Source organism: Oncorhynchus masou, unplaced genomic scaffold (genome assembly GCF_036934945.1).
Source record: "Oncorhynchus masou masou isolate Uvic2021 unplaced genomic scaffold, UVic_Omas_1.1 unplaced_scaffold_1844, whole genome shotgun sequence".
Classification (NCBI taxonomy): domain Eukaryota; kingdom Metazoa; phylum Chordata; class Actinopteri; order Salmoniformes; family Salmonidae; genus Oncorhynchus; species Oncorhynchus masou.
In genome coordinates this window covers 40,983-62,835 of record NW_027008354.1, presented here as the reverse complement: position 1 = coordinate 62,835, position 21,853 = coordinate 40,983, and the positions used below count along the sequence as shown (strand labels likewise).

The 21,853-nt window shown below is 53.2% G+C and overlaps 1 protein-coding gene across 1 annotated transcript in view; it reads right to left on the bottom strand.

Annotated features, from left to right (window-relative positions):
- Positions 1 to 21,206, bottom strand: part of zgc:165653 (uncharacterized protein LOC100006671 homolog) — a 63,804-nt gene extending 42,598 nt beyond the window's left edge. Inside the window, exon 1 of the mRNA XM_064959932.1 lies at positions 20,792 to 21,206. Coding sequence (XP_064816004.1) covers positions 20,792 to 20,908 — 117 coding nt within the window. The 5' untranslated portion in view covers positions 20,909 to 21,206. The remainder of the gene's footprint in view (positions 1 to 20,791) is intronic.
- Positions 21,207 to 21,853: the final 647 nt, after the last annotated feature.

Below are 21,853 nucleotides of genomic sequence, written 5' to 3'. Positions count from 1 at the left end.
CCTGTTGTATTCAGCATTTCACTGTAAGGTCTACTACACCTGTTGTATTCATCATTTCACTGTGAGGTCTACTACACCTGTTGTATTCAGCATTTCACTGTAAGGTCTACTACACCTGTTGTATTCATCATTTCACTGTGAGGTCTACTACACCTGTTGTATTCAGCATTTCACTGTGAGGCCTACCTACACCTGTTGTATTCAGCATTTCTCTGTGAGGTCTACTACACCTGTTGTATTCATCATTTCACTGTGAGGTCTACTACACCTGTTGTATTCAGCATTTCACTGTAAGGTCTACTACACCTGTTGTATTCATCATTTCACTGTGAGGTCTACTACACCTGTTGTATTCATCATTTCACTGTGAGGTCTACTACACCTGTTGTATTCATCATTTCACTGTAAGGTCTACTACACCTGTTGTATTCATCATTTCACTGTGAGGTCTACTACACCTGTTGTATTCATCATTTCACTGTGAGGTCTACTACACCTGTTGTATTCAGCATTTCACTGTAAGGTCTACTACACCTGTTGTATTCAGCATTTCACTGTAAGGTCTACTACACCTGTTGTATTCAGCATTTCACTGTGAGGTCTACTACACCTGTTGTATTCATCATTTCACTGTGAGGTCTACTACACCTGTTGTATTCATCATTTCACTGTGAGGTCTACTACACCTGTTGTATTCATCATTTCACTGTAAGGTCTACTACACCTGTTGTATTCGGCATTTCGCTGTGAGGTCTACTACACCTGTTGTATTCAGCATTTCACTGTGAGGTCTACTACACCTGTTGTATTCAGCATTTCACTGTGAGGTCTACTACACCTGTTGTATTCATCATTTCACTGTAAGGTCTACTACACCTGTTGTATTCGGCATTTCGCTGTGAGGTCTACTACACCTGTTGTATTCAGCATTTCACTGTGAGGTCTACTACACCTGTTGTATTCAGCATTTCACTGTGAGGTCTACTACACCTGTTGTATTCAGCATTTCACTGTGAGGTCTACTACACCTGTTGTATTCAGCATTTCACTGTGAGGTCTACTACACCTGTTGTATTCAGCATTTCACTGTCAGGTCTACTACACCTGTTGTATTCAGCATTTCTCTGTGAGGTCTACTACACCTGTTGTATTCAGCATTTCACTGTAAGGTCTACTACACCTGTTGTATTCAGCATTTCACTGTCAGGTCTACTACACCTGTTGTATTCAGCATTTCACTGTCAGGTCTACTACACCTGTTGTATTCAGCATTTCACTGTCAGGTCTACTACACCTGTTGTATTCATCATTTCACTGTGAGGTCTACTACACCTGTTGTATTCATCATTTCACTGTGAGGTCTACTACACCTGTTGTATTCATCATTTCACTGTGAGGTCTACTACACCTGTTGTATTCATCATTTCACTGTGAGGTCTACTACACCTGTTGTATTCAGCACTTCACTGTAAGGTCTACTACACCTGTTGTATTCATCATTTCACTGTGAGGTCTACTACACCTGTTGTATTCATCATTTCACTGTAAGGTCTACTACACCTGTTGTATTCATCATTTCACTGTGAGGTCTACTACACCTGTTGTATTCAGCATTTCACTGTGAGGTCTACTACACCTGTTGTATTCATCATTTCACTGTGAGGTCTACTACACCTGTTGTATTCAGCACTTCACTGTGAGGTCTACTACACCTGTTGTATTCAGCATTTCACTGTGAGGTCTACTACACCTGTTGTATTCAGCATTTCACTGTGAGGTCTACTACACCTGTTGTATTCAGCACTTCACTGTGAGGTCTACTACACCTGTTGTATTCAGCATTTCACTGTGAGGTCTACTACACCTGTTGTATTCAGCACTTCACTGTAAGGTCTACTACACCTGTTGTATTCAGCATTTCACTGTAAGGTCTACTACACCTGTTGTATTCATCATTTCACTGTGAGGTCTACTACACCTGTTGTATTCAGCACTTCACTGTGAGGTCTACTACACCTGTTGTATTCAGCATTTCACTGTGAGGTCTACTACACCTGTTGTATTCAGCATTTCACTGTGAGGTCTACTACACCTGTTGTATTCATCATTTCACTGTGAGGTCTACTACACCTGTTGTATTCAGCACTTCACTGTGAGGTCTACTACACCTGTTGTATTCAGCATTTCACTGTGAGGTCTACTACACCTGTTGTATTCAGCATTTCACTGTGAGGTCTACTACACCTGTTGTATTCAGCACTTCACTGTGAGGTCTACTACACCTGTTGTATTCAGCATTTCACTGTGAGGTCTACTACACCTGTTGTATTCAGCATTTCACTGTGAGGTCTACTACACCTGTTGTATTCAGCATTTCACTGTGAGGTCTACTACACCTGTTGTATTCAGCACTTCACTGTGAGGTCTACTACACCTGTTGTATTCATCATTTCACTGTAAGGTCTACTACACCTGTTGTATTCGGCATTTCACTGAGGTCTACTACACCTGTTGTATTCAGCATTTCACTGTGAGGCCTACCTACACCTGTTGTATTCAGCATTTCTCTGTGAGGTCTACTACACCTGTTGTATTCAGCACTTCACTGTGAGGTCTACTACACCTGTTGTATTCAGCATTTCACTGTGAGGCCTACCTACACCTGTTGTATTCAGCATTTCTCTGTGAGGTCTACTACACCTGTTGTATTCATCATTTCACTGTGAGGTCTACTACACCTGTTGTATTCAGCACTTCACTGTAAGGTCTACTACACCTGTTGTATTCAGCATTTCACTGTAAGGTCTACTACACCTGTTGTATTCATCATTTCACTGTGAGGTCTACTACACCTGTTGTATTCAGCACTTCACTGTGAGGTCTACTACACCTGTTGTATTCAGCATTTCACTGTGAGGTCTACTACACCTGTTGTATTCAGCATTTCACTGTGAGGTCTACTACACCTGTTGTATTCATCATTTCACTGTGAGGTCTACTACACCTGTTGTATTCAGCACTTCACTGTGAGGTCTACTACACCTGTTGTATTCAGCATTTCACTGTGAGGTCTACTACACCTGTTGTATTCAGCATTTCACTGTGAGGTCTACTACACCTGTTGTATTCAGCACTTCACTGTGAGGTCTACTACACCTGTTGTATTCAGCATTTCACTGTGAGGTCTACTACACCTGTTGTATTCAGCATTTCACTGTGAGGTCTACTACACCTGTTGTATTCAGCATTTCACTGTGAGGTCTACTACACCTGTTGTATTCAGCACTTCACTGTGAGGTCTACTACACCTGTTGTATTCATCATTTCACTGTAAGGTCTACTACACCTGTTGTATTCGGCATTTCACTGAGGTCTACTACACCTGTTGTATTCAGCATTTCACTGTGAGGCCTACCTACACCTGTTGTATTCAGCATTTCACTGTGAGGTCTACTACACCTGTTGTATTCAGCATTTCACTGTGAGGTCTACTACACCTGTTGTATTCAGCACTTCACTGTAAGGTCTACTACACCTGTTGTATTCAGCATTTCACTGTGAGGTCTACTACACCTGTTGTATTCAGCATTTCACTGAGGTCTACTACACCTGTTGTATTCAGCATTTCACTGAGGTCTACTACACCTGTTGTATTCAGCATTTCACTGAGGTCTACTACACCTATTGTATTCAGCATTTCACTGTGAGGCCTACCTACACCTGTTGTATTCAGCATTTCACTGTGAGGTCTACTACACCTGTTGTATTCAGCATTTCACTGTGAGGTCTACTACACCTGTTGTATTCAGTATATCACTGTCAGGTCTACTACACCTGTTGTATTCAGCATTTCACTGTGAGGTCTACTACACCTGTTGTATTCAGCATTTCACTGTGAGGTCTACTACACCTGTTGTATTCAGTATATCACTGTGAGGTCTACTACACCTGTTGAATTCAGCATTTCACTGTGAGGTCTACTACACCTGTTGAATTCAGCATTTCACTGTGAGGTCTACTACACCTGTTGTATTCAGCATTTCACTGTGAGGTCTACTACACCTGTTGTATTCAGCGCACGTCACACAAACTTTGATTTGAGTTTAGAGACTAACAGACAGGGTCTAGTAGGGCTCCAGTCCTCCCTGTCAGAATAACCAACAGAGGACATGGAAACCACATCAACTCCCGTAGAAAGCACTATGGTTGTTGTGACTAACCTAATTTATGTTCCTTTAACGCCGCCTTCTAGTGTGAGCTTATACAAAACGGTCATCTCCTACCATTCTGCTAGATTAGAGACAGTCAGAAAACGTAGTTGTAACATTAATAATTTGGCTGTTATTCCATTGGTTACCTGGAGGTAGACGCCCCCAAATGTTAGAGCAATCACAAGTAAAACCTCTCTCGTTTATGACCTGAGCGCAAAGTTGATTGGCTTGTCCCGCTCTTATTGAAGCCTGGTTATTACCAAGGGGCTTTCTACTGGACCTGGTAATTACTAAATGTTGCTTTATCTGATCATCACTGTGTTGCCCATAGTACAGGGTAATACTGAACGCGCTACAGATTTGATTGAGTGTGTGAACAATACTCTACCACCTATTCTACCTTCCTCTTGTGATGATTTAGTTAATAACTGTAAAGTTGAAAAAAAGGCCACAACCAAACAGAGAGCCCCTTGGAATGAATAAACTAAATAAATTAAAAAGAGAAATTGCAGAAATGCAGAGCGGAAGTGGAGAAAGTCAGTGGCACGTCCATTATGATATTCTGAGAGCAAATTGGCATTTTATAACAACTCAATTAAAAATGCCAAACGGCTCAAATCTTTTCCTAACTTGATCACTAATAATCTGAAAAATTAGAGAGTGCTCCTCCTCGACCATTGATGGTCTGATAAATCCTATGTGAACTTTGCTCCACAGTTTGCAGCACATTTCGGAGATGACCAACATTAGGCTGGGTATCAGTCAAGATCTGATGAGAAGTTTGATGGTATGAGCCCAAGCTTCCTACACAAAAGGCTCTATGGAATTCATTTCCCTGGTTGACACAGACACGCTCAGGAAAGTGATATTACAACTTAAACCCTCGACCTGTCGTCTTGGCGATCCTATCCCCACCACCTTTTTCCAAACCGTTTTTAAATTGCATATGAGACGACGAGCAAGATATTTGTTAATCTCTCACTGTTCACAGGCACTTTCCCCAAGGCACTAAAAACTGCTCTGGTGAAACCCCTTCTGAAGAAAAGTCATCTAGATTTTTCAGCTTCTAGTAAATTTCAGCCATTTTACAACCTATTTCTTAAGCCAACATTCTGAAAAAATTGTTGTTAAAAAAGCTAAATGATTGTGTAACTGTAATTACAAAAAGAAGGTAAAAGCCCAGCTGAAAAAAATGGAAATCTGGTTTTGGTGTCCAACACAGCACAGAGACAGCCTTAGTTAAAGTGGTACATTCTCTTAGAGCCAACACAGATGCCAAACAACTCTCTGTCCCTGTTTCTCTTAAATTTAAGTGCTGCCTTCAACACCGTTGGCCATGATGTCCTTCAGTACGGCCTGGAGAGGTGAGTTGGCCTCTCCGGATCCAGTTCTAAATTGGTTTAGGACCTATTTAACCGGTCAAGCGTTTTCTGTCACCCTTGGTGAACATAACTCAGAGAAAATACATCTCACAGTAGTGTTCAGCTGATATATACGTTACCCTTTGGCACACGTTATCAGAAAGCACAGCGTTGATTTTCACTGCTACGCAGAATGAATCCAACTTTACATTTCTGTGTCACCAGAGGATTTTTTTAGCTCCACGGATAAATTATTAGACTGTATTAGTGATTTAAATACTTGGGACGGTTCACAACTTTCTCCAGCTAAATCAAGACGAGACCGAGGCACTTATTGTTGGAGCCAAAGCACAGCGAGAGAATCTGGCTGCACATTTGAGTTATTATGCCCCCCAGCCACTGGAATACCGTGCCAGAGAGAGGACCAAAAGGCATGGAGAGACAGCCTTTAGTTACTATTCCCCCAGCCTTTAGTTACCACGCCCCCAGCCTTTAGTTAACATGCCCCCAGCCTCTGGAATAGCCTGCCAGAGAGGGGAGCAAGAGGCATGGAGAGACAGCCTTTAGTTACCGTGCCCCCAGCCTTTAGTTACCGTGCCCCCAGCCTCTGGAATACCGTGCCCCAAGCCTCTGGAATAGCCTGCCAGAGAAGGGACCATGAGGCATGGAGAGACAGCCTTTAGTTACCGTGCCCCCAGCTTCTGGAATACCGTGCCAGAGAGAGGACCAAGAGGCATGGAGAGACAGCCTTTAGTTACTACTCTCCCAGCCTTTAGTTACTACTCTCCCAGCCTATGGAATAGCCTGCCAGAGAACCCGAGGGGGACCAAGAGGCATGGAGAGGCAGCCTTAAGTTACCGTGCCCCCAGCCTTTAGTTACCGTGCCCCCAGCCTTTAGTTACCGCGCCCCCAGCCTTTAGTTACCACGCCCCCAGCCTTTAGCTACCACGCCCCAGCCTCTGGAATAGCCTGCCAGAGAGGGGACCAAGAGGCATGGAGAGGCAGCCTTAAGTTACCGTGCCCCCAGCCTTTAGTTACCATGCCCCCAGCCTTTAGTTACTACTCTCCCAGGCTCTGGAATAGCCTGCCAGAGAGGGGACCAAGAGGCATGGAGAGACAGCCTTTAGTTACCATGCCCCCAGCCTTTAGTTACCATGCCCCCAGCCTTTAGTTACCATGCCCCCAGCCTTTAGTTACCGTGCCCCCAGCTTCTGGAATAGCCTGCCAGAGAGAGGACCAAGAGGCATGGAGAGACAGCCTTTAGTTACCATGCCCCCAGCCTTTAGTTACCGTGCCCCCAGCCTTTAGTTACCACGCCCCCAGCCTTTAGTTACCACGCCCCCAGCCTCTGGAATAGCCTGCCAGAGAACCTGAGGGGGACAAAACTGTGGACATATTTAAAAGAGATCTTAAAACACCTTTTTTTTAGCTTAGCTTTTCCTTACAGTATTTTTTATGTTGTTCAGTATTGTCATTCTTAAAAAAAAAAAAGTAATCTCATGTTCGTTGAGTAGTAAATATCTCAGCTTTAATTTGTATCGTTTAAAAAAAAAAACTCTTTGTTTTCTCATGTAAAGCACATCGCGATGCATATCATGTCTGAAATGTGCTGTATAAATGACTTGTGTCAGCCAGACGAGTGCTAGACCTTCATCAACATATAAGATCAATATCAACCCAACCAGATAACTGGCTCTTCCAGGCTCAGACTCAGCCATGATCGGAATTAACTATTATTAATCCTGGAATTTAATTGATCGTGGAATCCATTAAAACGTTATCTCCCCCCTGGCACAGAGGAGACAGGCTGGGGAATGTCGGAGGTTCCAAAACTACAAAGGGGAGGGGGGGGGGGTCTAGAGGTTTACCAGCAGGGGTAAATTGAAGGTACAAGCTAGTCCCTTCCATATAAGGACAAGCCTGGACAAATTAGCCATCAGCAGTCAGCCAGTAAACACCTGCGTTCAGAGTCACGACGTCTCTGGGCTCTGGCTACAGCAAACGTCTATTCTAGATGATGAGATTATGAAAACAGAGAGAGAGAGAGGAGGGAGGGAGGGAGAGGAGGGGGAGGGAGAGAGAGAGGAGGGAGGGAGGGAGAGAGAGACAGAGTCAGTCACGACATCTCTGGGCTCTGGCTACAACAAACGTCTATTCTAGATGATGAGATTATGAAAACAGAGAGAGAGAGGAGGGAGGGAGGGAGAGAGGAGGGGGGGAGGGAGAGAGAGACAAAGCCATCACCTACAGAGAGATGAACCTGGAGAAGAGTCCCCTAAGCAAGCTGATCCTGGGGCTCTGTTCACAATCACAAACAGACCCCACAGAGCACCAGGACAACAGCACAATTAGACCCAACCAAATCATGAGAAAACTAAAAGATAATTACTCGACACATCGGAAAGAACTAACAAAAATACAGAGCAAACTAGAATGCAATTAGACCCTAAACAGAGAGTACACAGTGGCAGAATACCTGACCACTGTGACTGACCCTAAACAGAGAGTACACAGTGGCAGAATACCTGACCACTGTGACTGACCCTAAACAGAGAGTACACAGTGGCAGAATACCTGACCACTGTGACTGACCCAAACTTAAGGAAAGCTTTGACTATGTACAGACTCAGTGAGTATAGCCTTGAAACTGAGCTGCACTTCCTAACCTCCTGTCCAATCTATGACCATATTAGAGAGACATATTTCCCTCAGATTACACAGATCCACAAAGAATTCGATAACAAATCCAATTTTGATAAACTCCCATATCTACTGGGTGAAATTCCACAGTGTGCCATCACAGCAGCACGATTTGTGACCTGTTGCCACGAGAAAAGGGCAACCAGTGACGAACAAACACCATTGTAAATACAACCCATATTTATGCTTATTTATTTTATCTTGTGTCCTTTACCATTTGTACATTGTTACAACACTGTATGTATGTATGTATGTATGTATGTATGTATATATATATAAAATATGACATTTGTAATGTCTTCATTGTTTTGAAACTTCTGTATGTGTAATGTTTACTGTTAATTTTTATTGTTTATTTCACTTTTATATATTATCTACCTCACTTGCCTTGGCAATGTTAACGCAAGTTTCCCATGCCAATAAAGCCCCTTGAATTGAATTGAGACAGAGATATAATCATATATATAATATATATAATATATAATCATATATATAATATATAATCATATAGTGAACCTAATCTCAGACTTATGTCTCCTTTTGGTATTTGAGGAGTCTCAACAGTGAATGTTTATATGCAACAGATGTACATACCTGTTTCACTAGGACACGCCTGGAGAGACAGTCTGTATACCTATGTAGTGGTGGAGGGGAGACAGTCTGTATACCTATGTAGTGGTGGAGGGGAGACAGTCTGTATACCTATGTAGTGGTGGAGGGGAGACAGTCTGTATACCTATGTAAGTGAGTGATACCTATGGTGGTGGAGGGGAGACAGTCTGTATACCTATGTAGTGGTGGAGGGGAGACAGTCTGTATACCTATGTAGTGGTGGAGGGGAGACAGTCTGTATACCTATGTAGTGGTGGAGGGGAGACAGTCTGTATACCTATGTAGTGGTGGAGGGGAGACAGTCTGTATACCTATGTAGTGGTGGAGGGGAGACAGTCTGTATACCTATGTAGTGGTGGAGGGGAGACAGTCTGTATACCTATGTAGTGGTGGAGGGGAGACAGTCTGTATACCTATGTAGTGGTGGAGGGGAGACAGTCTGTATACCTATGTAGTGGTGGAGGGGAGACAGTCTGTATACCTATGTAGTGGTGGAGGAGGGAGACAGTCTGTATACCTATGTAGTGGTGGAGGGGAGACAGTCTGTATACCTATGTAGTGGTGGAGGGGAGACAGTCTGTATACCTATGTAGTGGTGGAGGGGAGACAGTCTGTATACCTATGTAGTGGTGGAGGAGACAGTCTGTATACCTATGTAGTGGTGGAGGGGAGACAGTCTGTATACCTATGTAGTGGTGGAGGGGAGACAGTCTGTATACCTATGTAGTGGTGGAGGAGAGACAGTCTGTATACCTATGTAGTGGTGGAGGAGAGACAGTCTGTATACCTATGTAGTGGTGGAGGAGAGACAGTCTGTATACCTATGTAGTGGTGGAGGAGAGACAGTCTGTATACCTATGTAGTGGTGGAGGGGAGACAGTCTGTATAGCTATGTAGTGGTGGAGGGGAGACAGTCTGTATACCTATGTAGTGGTGGAGGGGAGACAGTCTGTATACCTATGTAGTGGTGGAGGGGAGACAGTCTGTATACCTATGTAGTGGTGAAGGAGAGAGTCTGTATACCTATGTAGTGGTGAAGGAGAGACAGTCTGTATACCTATGTAGTGGTGGAGGAGACAGTCTGTATACCTATGTAGTGGTGGAGGAGACAGTCTGTATACCTATGTAGTGGTGGAGGAGAGACAGTCTGTATACCTATGTAGTGGTGGAGGAGAGACAGTCTGTATACCTATGTAGTGGTGGAGGAGAGACAGTCTGTATACCTATGTAGTGGTGGAGGGGAGACAGTCTGTATAGCTATGTAGTGGTGGAGGAGAGACAGTCTGTATACCTATGTAGTGGTGGAGGAGAGACAGTCTGTATACCTATGTAGTGGTGGAGGGGAGACAGTCTGTATAGCTATGTAGTGGTGGAGGGGAGACAGTCTGTATACCTATGTAGTGGTGGAGGGGAGACAGTCTGTATAGCTATGTAGTGGTGGAGGAGAGACAGTCTGTATACCTATGTAGTGGTGGAGGAGAGACAGTCTGTATACCTATGTAGTGGTGGAGGAGAGACAGTCTGTATACCTATGTAGTGGTGGAGGGGAGACAGTCTGTATAGCTATGTAGTGGTGGAGGGGAGACAGTCTGTATACCTATGTAGTGGTGGAGGGGAGACAGTCTGTATACCTATGTAGTGGTGGAGGGGAGACAGTCTGTATACCTATGTAGTGGTGAAGGAGAGAGTCTGTATACCTATGTAGTGGTGAAGGAGAGACAGTCTGTATACCTATGTAGTGGTGGAGGAGACAGTCTGTATACCTATGTAGTGGTGGAGGGGAGAGTCGTTCAGATTCCACTGAGAAGGAGACAGTCTGTATACCTATGTAGTGGTGAAGGGGAGACAGTCTGTATACCTATGTAGTGGTGGAGGGGAGACAGTCTGTATACCTATGTAGTGGTGGAGGGGAGACAGTCTGTATACCTATGTAGTGGTGGAGGAGACAGTCTGTATACCTATGTAGTGGTGGAGGGGAGACAGTCTGTATACCTATGTAGTGGTGGAGGGGAGACAGTCTGTATACCTATGTAGTGGTGGAGGGGAGACGGTCTGTATACCTATGTAGTGGTGGAGGGGAGACAGTCTGTATACCTATGTAGTGGTGGAGGGGAGAGTCGTTCAGATTCCACTGAGAAGGAGACAGTCTGTATACCTGACAGTCAAGTTGAGACATGCTGGGGACATTTCCAAACCACATCATATCCCTCAGAAAAGCAACATTCAATGGTATGTGTCCCAAATGGCATGCTATTCACCCTATTCCCTACATAGTGCACTACTTTTGACCAGAGCCGGAGTCCTATATTAGGGAATAGGGTGCCTTTTGGGATGCATGAACCATTGATCTAAAAGGGGGGCGCTGAAGGAAAAAGGTCACTAAACTCTTATAATGAAAATCAACAAGGTTCATTCACTGGGTTTATCTGTGGTGAGGCGAGTGGGTGTCCCTCCCTCCCTGCTCCCTCCCTCCCTCCCCTCCCTGTCAACGTGCTCCCTCCCTCTCCCCCTGCTCCCTCCCTCTCCCCCTGCTCCCTCCCTCCCTCCCCTCCCTGTCAACGTGCTCCCTCCCTCCCCTCTCTGTCAGCGTGCTCCCTCCCTCTCCCCCTGCTTCCTCCCTCCCCTCTCTGTCAGCGTGCTCCCTCCCTCTCCCCCTGCTCCCTCCCTCCCCTCCCTGTCAGTGTGCTCCCTCCCTCTCCCCCTCCCTGTCAGCGTGCTCGATCCCTCTCCCCTCTGCTCCCTCCCTCTCTCCCTCCCCTCTGTCAGCGTGCTCCTTCCCTCCCCTCCCTGTCAGCGTGCTCCCCTCCCTCCCTCTCCCCCTGCTCCCCTCCCTGTCAGCGTGCTCCCTCTCCCCGTCAGCGTGCTCCCTCCCCCCTGCTCACTACCTCCCCTCCCTGTCAGCGTGCTCCCCTCCCTCCCTCCCTCTCCCCCCTGTCAGCGTGCTCCCTCTCCTCCCTGTCAGCGTGCTCCCTCTCCTCCCTGTCAGCGTGCTCCCTCCCCTCCCCTCCCTCTCCCCCCTGCTCACTCACTCCCTCCCCTCCCTGTCAGCGTGCTCCCTCCCTCCCTCTCCCCCTGTCAGCGTGCTCCCCCCCCTCCCTCTCCCCCCTGCTCCCTCCCTCCCCGTCAGCGTGCTCCCCTCCCTCTCCCCCCTGCTCCCTCCCTCCCTCCCTGTCAGCGTGCTCCCTCCCCCTCCCTCTCCCCCTGCTCCCTCCCTCCCCTCCCTGTCAGCGTGCTCCCTCCCTCCCTCCCTCTCCCCCTGCTCCCTCCCCCCCCCCTGTCAGCGTACTCCCTCCCCTCCCTCTCCCCCCTTCTGCCTCCCTCCCTGTCAGCGTGCTCCCTCCCTCCCCTCCCTGTCAGCGTGCTCCCTCCCTCTCCCCCTGCTCCCTCCCTCCCTCCCTGTCAGCGTGCTCCCTCCCTCCCTACCTGCTCCCTCCCTCCCCCCTCCCTGTCAGCGTGCTCCCTCCCTCTCCCTCCCTCCCTGTTAGCGTGCTCCCTCCCTCCCCCCCTGCTCCCTCCCTCCCTGTCAGCGTGCTCCCTCCCTCTCCCTCCCCCCCCTCCCCCTGTCAGCGTGCTCCCACCCTCCCCCCTCCTCCCTCCCTGTCAGCGTACTCCCTCCCTCTCCCCCTCCCTGTCTGCTCCCTCCCTCTCCCCTCCCTGTCAGCGTGCCCCCCCTCCCCCCCCCTCCCTGTCAGCGTGCTCCCTCCCTCCCCTCCCTGTCAGCGTGCTCCCTCCCCCCTCCCCTCCCTGTCAGCGTGCTCCCCCTCCCCTCCCTGTCAGCGTGCTCCCTCCCTCTCCCCCCTCCCTGCTGCTCCCTCCCTCCCCCTCCCTGTCAGCGTGCTCCCTCCCTCCCCCTCCCTGTCAGCGTGCTCCCTCCTCCCCTCCCTCCCTCCCTCCCTCCCCTCCCTGTCAGCGTGCTCCCTCCCTCCCCCTGCCCCCCTCCCTCCCTCCCTCCCTGTCAGCGTGCTTCCCTCCCCCCCCTGTCAGCGTGCTCCCTCCCTCCCCCCATCCCCTCCCTCCCAGCGTGCTCCCCCCCCTCCCTCCCCCCAGCGTGCTCCCTCCCCCCTCCCCTCCCTCCCCCCCTGTCAGCGTGCTCCCTCCCTCTCCCCCTGCTCCCTCCCTCCCCTCCCTGTCAGCGTGCTACCTCCCTCCCTGTCAGCGTGCTCCCTCCCTCTCCCCCTGCTACCTCCCTCCCTGTCAGCGTGCTTCCTCTCTCCCCTCCCTGTCAGCGTGCTCCCTCCCTCTCCCCCCCATCTCCCTCCCTCCCGTCAGCGTGCTCCCTCCCCCCTACTCCCTCCCTCCCCTCCCAGCGTGCTCGCCCCCTCTCCCCCTGCTCCCTCCCTCCCCTCCCTGTCAGCGTGCCCCCTCCCTCTCCCCCTGCTCCCTCCCTCCCCTCCCTGTCAGCGTGCTCCCTCCCTCTCCCCTTGCTCCCTCCCTGTCAGCGTGCCCCCTCCCTCTCCCCCTGCTCCCTCCCTCTCCCCCTGCTCCCTCCCTCCCCTCCCTGTCAGCGTGCTCCCTCCCTCTCCCCTTGCTCCCTCCCTGTCAGCGTGCCCCCTCCCTCTCCCCCTGCTCCCTCCCTCTCCCCCTGCTCCCTCCCTCTCCCCCTGCTCCCTCCCTCCCCTCCCTGTCAGCGTGCTCCCTCCCTCTCCCCCTGCTCCCTCCCTCCCCCCTCCCTGTCAGCGTGCTCCCTCCCTCTCCCCCCTGCTCCCTCCCTCCCCTCCCTGTCAGCGTGCTCCCTCCCTCTCCCCCTCCTCCCTCCCTCCCCCTCCCTGTCAGCGTGCTCCCTCCCTCTCCCCCTGCTCCCTCCCTCCCTCCCCTCCCTGTCAACGTGCTCCCTCCCTCCCCCTCTCTGTCAGCGTGCTCCCTCCCTCTCCCCCTGCTTCCTCCCTCCCCTCTCTGTCAGCGTGCTCCCTCCCTCTCCCCCCTGCTCCCTCCCTCCCCTCCCTGTCAGTGTGCTCCCTCCCTCTCCCCCTCCCTGTCAGCGTGCTCGATCCCTCTCCCCTCTGCTCCCTCCCTCTCTCCCTCCCCTCTGTCAGCGTGCTCCTTCCCTCCCCTCCCTGTCAGCGTGCTCCCCTCCCTCCCTCTCCCCCTGCTCCCCTCCCTGTCAGCGTGCTCCCTCTCCCCCGTCAGCGTGCTCCCTCCCCCTGCTCACTACCTCCCCTCCCTGTCAGCGTGCTCCCCTCCCTCCCTCCCTCTCCCCCTGTCAGCGTGCTCCCTCTCCTCCCTGTCAGCGTGCTCCCTCTCCTCCCTGTCAGCGTGCTCCCTCCCCTCCCCTCCCTCTCCCCCTGCTCACTCACTCCCTCCCCTCCCTGTCAGCGTGCTCCCCTCCCTCCCTCTCCCCCTGTCAGCGTGCTCCCTCCCCTCCCTCTCCCCCCCTGCTCCCTCCCTCCCCGTCAGCGTGCTCCCCTCCCTCTCCCCCCTGCTCCCTCCCTCCCCTCCCTGTCAGCGTGCTCCCTCCCTCCCTCTCCCCCTGCTCCCTCCCTCCCCTCCCTGTCAGCGTGCTCCCTCCCTCCCTCCCTCTCCCCCCTGCTCCCTCCCCTCCCCCCTGTCAGCGTACTCCCTCCCCTCCCTCTCCCCCCCCTTCTGCCTCCCTCCCTGTCAGCGTGCTCCCTCCCTCCCCTCCCTGTCAGCGTGCTCCCTCCCTCTCCCCCTGCTCCCTCCCTCCCCTCCCTGTCAGCGTGCTCCCTCCCTCCCCTACCTGCTCCCTCCCTCCCCTCCCTGTCAGCGTGCTCCCTCCCTCTCCCCCCCCTCCCTGTTAGCGTGCTCCCTCCCTCTCCCCCCCTGCTACCTCCCTCCCTGTCAGCGTGCTCCCTCCCTCTCCCTCCCTCCCTCCCTGTCAGCGTGCTCCCACCCTCCCCCTGCTCCCTCCCTGTCAGCGTACTCCCTCCCCTCCCTCTCCCCCCCCTTCTGCCTCCCTCCCCTCCCTGTCAGCGTGCTCCCTCCCTCCCCTCCCTGTCAGCGTGCTCCCTCCCTCTCCCCCTGCTCCCTCCCTCCCCTCCCTGTCAGCGTGCTCCCTCCCCTCCCTGCTCCCTCCCTCCCCCTCCCTGTCAGCGTGCTCCCTCCCTCTCCCCCCTCCCTGTCAGCGTGCTCCCTCCCTCTCCCCCTCCCTGTTAGCGTGCTCCCTCCCTCCCTCCCCTCCCTGTCAGCGTGCTCCCTCCCTCCCCTCCCTGTCAGCGTGCTCCCTCCCTCCCCTCCCTGTCAGCGTGCTCCCTCCCTCCCCTCCCTGTCAGCGTGCTCCCTCCCTCCCCTCCCTGTCAGCGTGCTCCCTCCCTCTCCCCCTGCTACCTCCCTCCCTGTCAGCGTGCTCCCTCCCTCCCTGTCAGCGTGCTTCCTCTCTCCCCTCCCTGTCAGCGTGCTCCCTCCCGCTCCCCCCATCTCCCTCCCTCCCGTCAGCGTGCTCCCTCCCCCTACTCCCTCCCTCCCCTCCCAGCGTGCTCGCCCCCTCTCCCCCTGCTCCCTCCCTCCCCTCCCTGTCAGCGTGCTCCCTCCCTCTCCCCCTGCTCCCTCCCTCCCCTCCCTGTCAGCGTGCTACCTCCCTCCCTGTCAGCGTGCTCCCTCCCTCTCCCCCCTGCTACCTCCCTCCCTGTCAGCGTGCTTCCTCTCTCCCCTCCCTGTCAGCGTGCTCCCTCCCTCTCCCCCCATCTCCCTCCCTCCCGTCAGCGTGCTCCCTCCCCCTACTCCCTCCCTCCCCTCCCAGCGTGCTCGCCCCCTCTCCCCCTGCTCCCTCCCTCCCCTCCCTGTCAGCGTGCCCCCTCCCTCTCCCCCTGCTCCCTCCCTCCCCTCCCTGTCAGCGTGCTCCCTCCCTCTCCCCTTGCTCCCTCCCTGTCAGCGTGCCCCCTCCCTCTCCCCCTGCTCCCTCCCTCTCCCCCTGCTCCCTCCCTCCCCTCCCTGTCAGCGTGCTCCCTCCCTCTCCCCCTTGCTCCCTCCCTGTCAGCGTGCCCCCTCCCTCTCCCCCTGCTCCCTCCCTCTCCCCCTGCTCCCTCCCTCTCCCCCTGCTCCCTCCCTCCCCTCCCTGTCAGCGTGCTCCCTCCCTCTCCCCCTGCTCCCTCCCTCCCCTCCCTGTCAGCGTGCTCCCTCCCTCTCCCCCTGCTCCCTCCCTCCCCTCCCTGTCAGCGTGCTCCCTCCCTCTCCCCCCTCCTCCCTCCCTCCCCTCCCTGTCAGCGTGCTCCCTCCCTCTCCCCCTCCTCCCTCCCTCCCCTCCCTGTCAGCGTGCTCCCTCCCTCTCCCCCCTGCTCCCTCCCTCCCCTCCCTGTCAGCGTGCTCCCTCCCTCTCCCCCTGCTCCCTCCCTCCCCTCCCTCTCCCCCTGCTCCCTCCCTCTCCCCCTGCTCCCTCCCTCTCCCCCTGCTCCCTCCCTCCCCTCCCGGTCAGCGTGCTCCCTCCCTCTCCCCCTGCTCCCTCCCTCCCCTCCCTGTCAGCGTGCTCCCTCCCTCTACCCCCTGTCAGCGTGCTCCCTCCCTCTCCCCCTGCTCCCTCCCTCCCCTCCCTGTCAGCGTGCTCCCTCCCTCTCCTCCCTGTCAGCATGCTCCCTCCCTCTCCCCCATGCTCCCTCCCTCCCGTCAGCGTGCTCCCTCCCCCCCCTACTCCCTCCCTCCCCTCCCAGCGTGCTCGCCCCCTCCCCCCTGCTCCCTCCCTCCCCTCCCTGTCAGCGTGCCCCCTCCCTCTCCCCCCTGCTCCCTCCCTCCCTCCCCTCCCTGTCAGCGTGCTCCCTCCCTCTCCCCTTGCTCCCTCCCTGTCAGCGTGCCCCCTCCCTCTCCCCCTGCTCCCTCCCTCTCCCCCTGCTCCCTCCCTCCCCTCCCTGTCAGCGTGCTCCCTCCCTCTCCCCCTGCTCCCTCCCTCCCCTCCCTGTCAGCGTGCTCCCTCCCTCTCCCCCTCCCCCTCCCTGTCAGCGTGCTCCCTCCCTCTCCCCCCCTGCTCCCTCCCTCCCCTCCCTGTCAGCGTGCTCCCTCCCTCTCCCCCTGCTCCCTCCCTCCCCTCCCTGTCAGCGTGCTCCCTCCCTCTCCCCCTGCTCCCTCCCTCTCCCCCTGCTCCCTCCCTCCCCTCCCTGTCAGCGTGCTCCCTCCCTCCCCCTCCCTGTCAGCGTGCTCCCTCCCTCCCCTCCCTGCTCCCTCCCTCCCCTCCTTGCTCCCTCCCTCCCCTCCCTGTCAGCGTGCTCCCTCCCTCTCCTCCCTGTCAGCATGCTCCCTCCCTCTCCCCCCTGCTCCCTCCCTCCCGTCAGCGTGCTCCCTCACCCCTACTCCCTCCCTCCCCTCCCAGCGTGCTCGCCCCCTCTCCCCCTGCTCCCTCCCTCCCCTCCCTGTCAGCGTGCCCCCTCCCTCTCCCCCCTGCTCCCTCCCTCCCGTCAGCGTGCTCCCTCCCCCTACTCCCTCCCTCCCCTCCCAGCGTGCTCGCCCCTCTCCCCTGCTCCCTCCCTCCCCTCCCTGTCAGCGTGCCCCCTCCCTCTCCCCCCTGCTCCCTCCCTCCCCTCCCTGTCAGCGTGCCCCCTCCCTCTCCCCTTGCTCCCTCCCTGTCAGCGTGCTCCCTCCCTCCCCTCCTTGCTCCCTCCCTCCCCTCCCTGCTCCCTCCCTGCTCCCTCCCTCCCCTCCCTGTCAGCATGCTCCCTCCCTCTCCCCCTGCTCCCTCCCCCTACTCCCTCCCAGCGTGCTCCCTCCCTCTCCCCCTGCTCCCTCCCTCCCCTCCCTGTCAGCGTGCTCCCTCCCTCTACCCCCTGCTCCCTCCCTCTCCTCCCTGTCAGGGTGCTCCCTCCCTCTCCTCCCTGTCAGCATGCTCCCTCCCTCTCCCCCTGCTCCCTCCCTCTCCCCCTCCCTCCCTGACAGCGTGCTCCCCCTCTCCGCCCTGCTCCCTCCCTGTCAGCGTGCTCCCTCCCTCTCCGCCTCCCTCCCTCCCCTCCGTCAGCGTTCTCCCTCCCTCTCCGCCCTGCTCACTCCCTCCCCTCCGCTCCCTCCCTCTCCCCCCTGCTCCCTCCCTCCTGCTCCCTCCCTCCCTGTCAGTGTGCTTCCTCCCTCTCCCCCTGCTCCCGCCCTCTCCCCCTGCTCCCTCCCTGTCAGCGTGCTTCCTCCCTCTCCCCCCTGCTCCCTCCCTGTCAGCGTGCTTCCTCCCTCTCCCCCCTGCTCCCTCCCTGTCAGCGTGCTCCCATCCCATAATCTTTTTTTTTTGTCTAGTCAGAGCTCCATACAATAAACACACTTCTGTCTCTTTGTGTCCTCACATTCAGAAACACATACAATTATGAATCCTGTTATGTGTGACCGCCCACACAGCAGTCACTGAGGAGGGCTGAGGCACGAGTGGGTCTCCCCCCTCAAAAAAAATAAACTGTTGAAGTATAATTACTCCACACCTGGGAAATCTCACAGGGTACCTTTGTTTCATTGTTTATATATTTGTGGGCGGGTCCAGGCCTACTGTTTCTCTGTCTGCACATCTTACCTTACAGAGTCGGGCTATAATACATACAATTAAATGGGTATAATTCAATCGCATTACTGCAATGCCTTGTTTGGTCTGGCTTATACTACCACCTCTACTGAACGCATCTGCTGTCTATCTTGGCATAAACTATGAACGTTGCTCAGTGTTTTGAAAGCATTGGTCTATTCAGTGGCCCTTTCCTTGCATGAAAAATTAAGTCTAAACACAACTGTCATTTGATTCAAAAGAGAGACTATAAAGCACTGCCAGTGGATTCTCAGTCATTCCATGGTATGACTACGGTAGCTACTCAAACTCAGCGTGCTCCCTCCCTTTCTGCTCCCTCCCTCTCCCCCTTGCTCCCTCCCTCTCCCCCTTGCTCCTCCTGCTCCCCCCCTCTCCCCCATGCTCCCCCTCCCTCCCTCCTCCCCTTGCTCCCTCCCTCCCTCCTCCCCTTGCTCCCTCCCTCCCTCCCTCCCTCCCTCCCTCCTCCCCTTGCTCCCTCCCTCTCTATGACTACTGTTGCTTCTCAAACTGCCGTAGTCAGAGCCTCCAGATGATGTCTGAGGACAGGCAGGCTCGTGCTAGTTGTTGGCTCCCTGCATCTGTAATTATTTACGCGTAACCCCTGACCTCGCATACCTAGCCGCCCCCGGTGCTCCTCTCACCGACACCAGTAGCCGTCTGGCGATGACAACATCATTCAGGAAACTGGAAGCCAAAGCTTTCGAAGCAGAAAAAAAAAGGAAAACTTTTTCCAACTGCAAGAGAAGGAGGACGATTATGCCCATTTTAGGGCACGCTCCGATCCAAGCCCAACCCTTCTCACCACAATGCTTACTCAGATTCCACTGCGTTTTCTTCACTGTTTTCTCAAAGCAAAAAAGGAAAGTGTGAGAGACAGAGAGACCAAGCACAGGCACAAATGTTTTCGGCTACTCTCTACATACTTTCATTTGAATGATTCCATTGGAACTCAGTGTCGTGTACACTGTCCATACTTACTAGTTCTGAACCACACACACACACACACACACACACACACTATTCTAATACTGTTGACATCACCGGAACTGAGGTAGATAGGGACACCTACAATAGGAGGAGAGGAGAACTGAGGTGGATAGGGACACCTACAATAGGAGGAGAGGAGAACTGAGGTGGTTAGGGACACCTACAATAGGAGGAGAGGAGAACTGAGGTGGTTAGGGACACCTACAATAGGAGAAGAGGAGAACTGAGGTGGTTAGGGACACCTACAATAGGAGGAGAGGAGAACTGAGGTGGTTAGGGACACCTACAATAGGAGGAGAGGAGAACTGAGGTGGATAGGGACACCTACAATAGGATGAGAGGAGAACTGAGGTGGATAGGGACACCTACAATAGGAGGAGAGGAGAACTGAGGTGGTTAGGGACACCTACAATAGGAGGAGAGGAGAACTGAGGTGGATAGGGACACCTACAATAGGAGGAGAGAGGAGAACTGAGGTGGTTAGGGACACCTACAATAGGAGGAGAGGAGAACTGAGGTGGATAGGGACACCTACAATAGGAGGAGAGGAGAACTGAGGTGGATAGGGACACCTACAATAGGAGGAGAGGAGAACTGAGGTGGTTAGGGACACCTACAATAGGAGGAGAGGAGAACTGAGGTGGATAGGGACACCTACAATAGGAGGAGAGGAGAACTGAGGTGGTTAGGGACACCTACAATAGGAGGAGAGGAGAACTGAGGTGGTTAGGGACACCTACAATAGGAGGAGAGGAGAACTGAGGTAGATAGGGACACCTACAATAGGAGGAGAGGAACGAAGGGGAGAGGGGAGCGGAGGAAGGAAGGAAAGGGAGAGGAGGGAAGGAGGGTAGAGTAGTTGGGAAGAGGAGATGAGGAAAGGGGAGAGGACAGAAGTGGACATGAGGAGGAAAGGGAGAGGGGATGAGGAAAGGAGAGGAGGAAAGGGGAGAGGACAGAAGTGGACATGAGGAGGAAAGGGAGAGGGGATGAGGAAAGGGGAGAGGAGAGGAGGGAAGGGGAGAGGACGGAAGGGGAGAGGAGACATGATACAGCAGTAGGAACACATGTCTGACATCTGTTGCTCTGCGATGTTGCTTCAACTACATCCGGTCGGCTGCTATGACACATTAGGATAGAACTAGCCGAAATCCTTAATGTGAGGTTGAGGCTAGTCAACGCATTAGGCTAGTCAAAAGTTTTGGTGAATTTGCAATATGACAGTTGACACATCTAAATGTAGTGTAAAAATCGTTACAAAAACACCCCCCGGTGTCAATAATACACAAAAGCGTATTCGTTAATCTTCCCAGTTCCCAAGAGCAGTATCAATTTCAAAATAGCCTACAGGTTTCCTGCTGCGCGCTCATATGTCCCACTCCCCTCTCATCGCACTGCTGCACCACACCGGGAAAGAGGAAGCGAGATCACTAATATATATATTATATATATATATATATTTAAATAACACGGTAAACTGTATTCACCTTCCTCTGTTGCTTCTCCCACGCCGGGTCCAACAGCATATCCCGGTCCCAGTCATCTTCCTGAGGCATATAATTGTTTTCATCTCCATCATAGGGATCCATGTCGAAAGTAGGCATGAATTATACTTCTTCACGCTCCTGTATTCCCTGGGACTCACTCGGGGGTGGACCGGAGGGGATGTTGCAACAATACGTTACCGACCGTCTCCCGCACTCGATCAAGACGGTGTGAATTAAATTAACGGTCGCCCGGATTCACTGTATCTCCCTCGCGGACTCTCTTTTCCCTTCCCCTCTCTCTCGCTCTTTACTAAATCACACAAACCCCTCGCCTTTCTTTTTCTATCAATTTGTTTCAACCTCCGAGCAACAGCGCTTTCTAAGTAGGCAGATCCTTGAGCGATGCTGCCGACAGAAGCAAAATGTTGCTGTGAAGAAAAAATTAACTTCAATCGCAAAAATATACAACTTGATTGGGTACAAGGGAGTTAAGGCCCGCCCACTCTCGACCAGGCACACATAATTGGCTGTAGCAGCTGTCAGTGCAACTACTTATTGCACGCTGATCGTATTAGTATAGGTTGTCTGCTCTGGACATACGGGTACTTTGATTTGATACATTCTAATCTGTCAAAGTGTTTAATTTTGTTTGAAACAATGTAATTTAATGACCGAAATTCCTAATGCGCGCAAACATTAGCACCTGTATTACGGTAATTTACCATTTCAGTGTCGGCTACGCCAAAAAGCGTACGTCCTCCTACCAGTAGAGCCTATAGCTGCAGGTTGTTTTCAGAAGCGGCACTTACCCCCTGGAAGAGGAGACCACAACCCCCATTATCGTCATCTATAGTAAGGATCAATGAGTCGCGTCTTCTAGGCAACTTGTTGACACACAAATACATCTAACACACGTGGTTCCCATCTATTCGATTGCATTCCATTTGCTTTGTTCCAGTCATTATTATGAGCCGTCCTCCCGTCAGTAGCCTCCACTGACACACGCCACCTAGGTTAATTAACACACGTCCATAAAAGCGACAATGCCCTCCCGGTCATTAA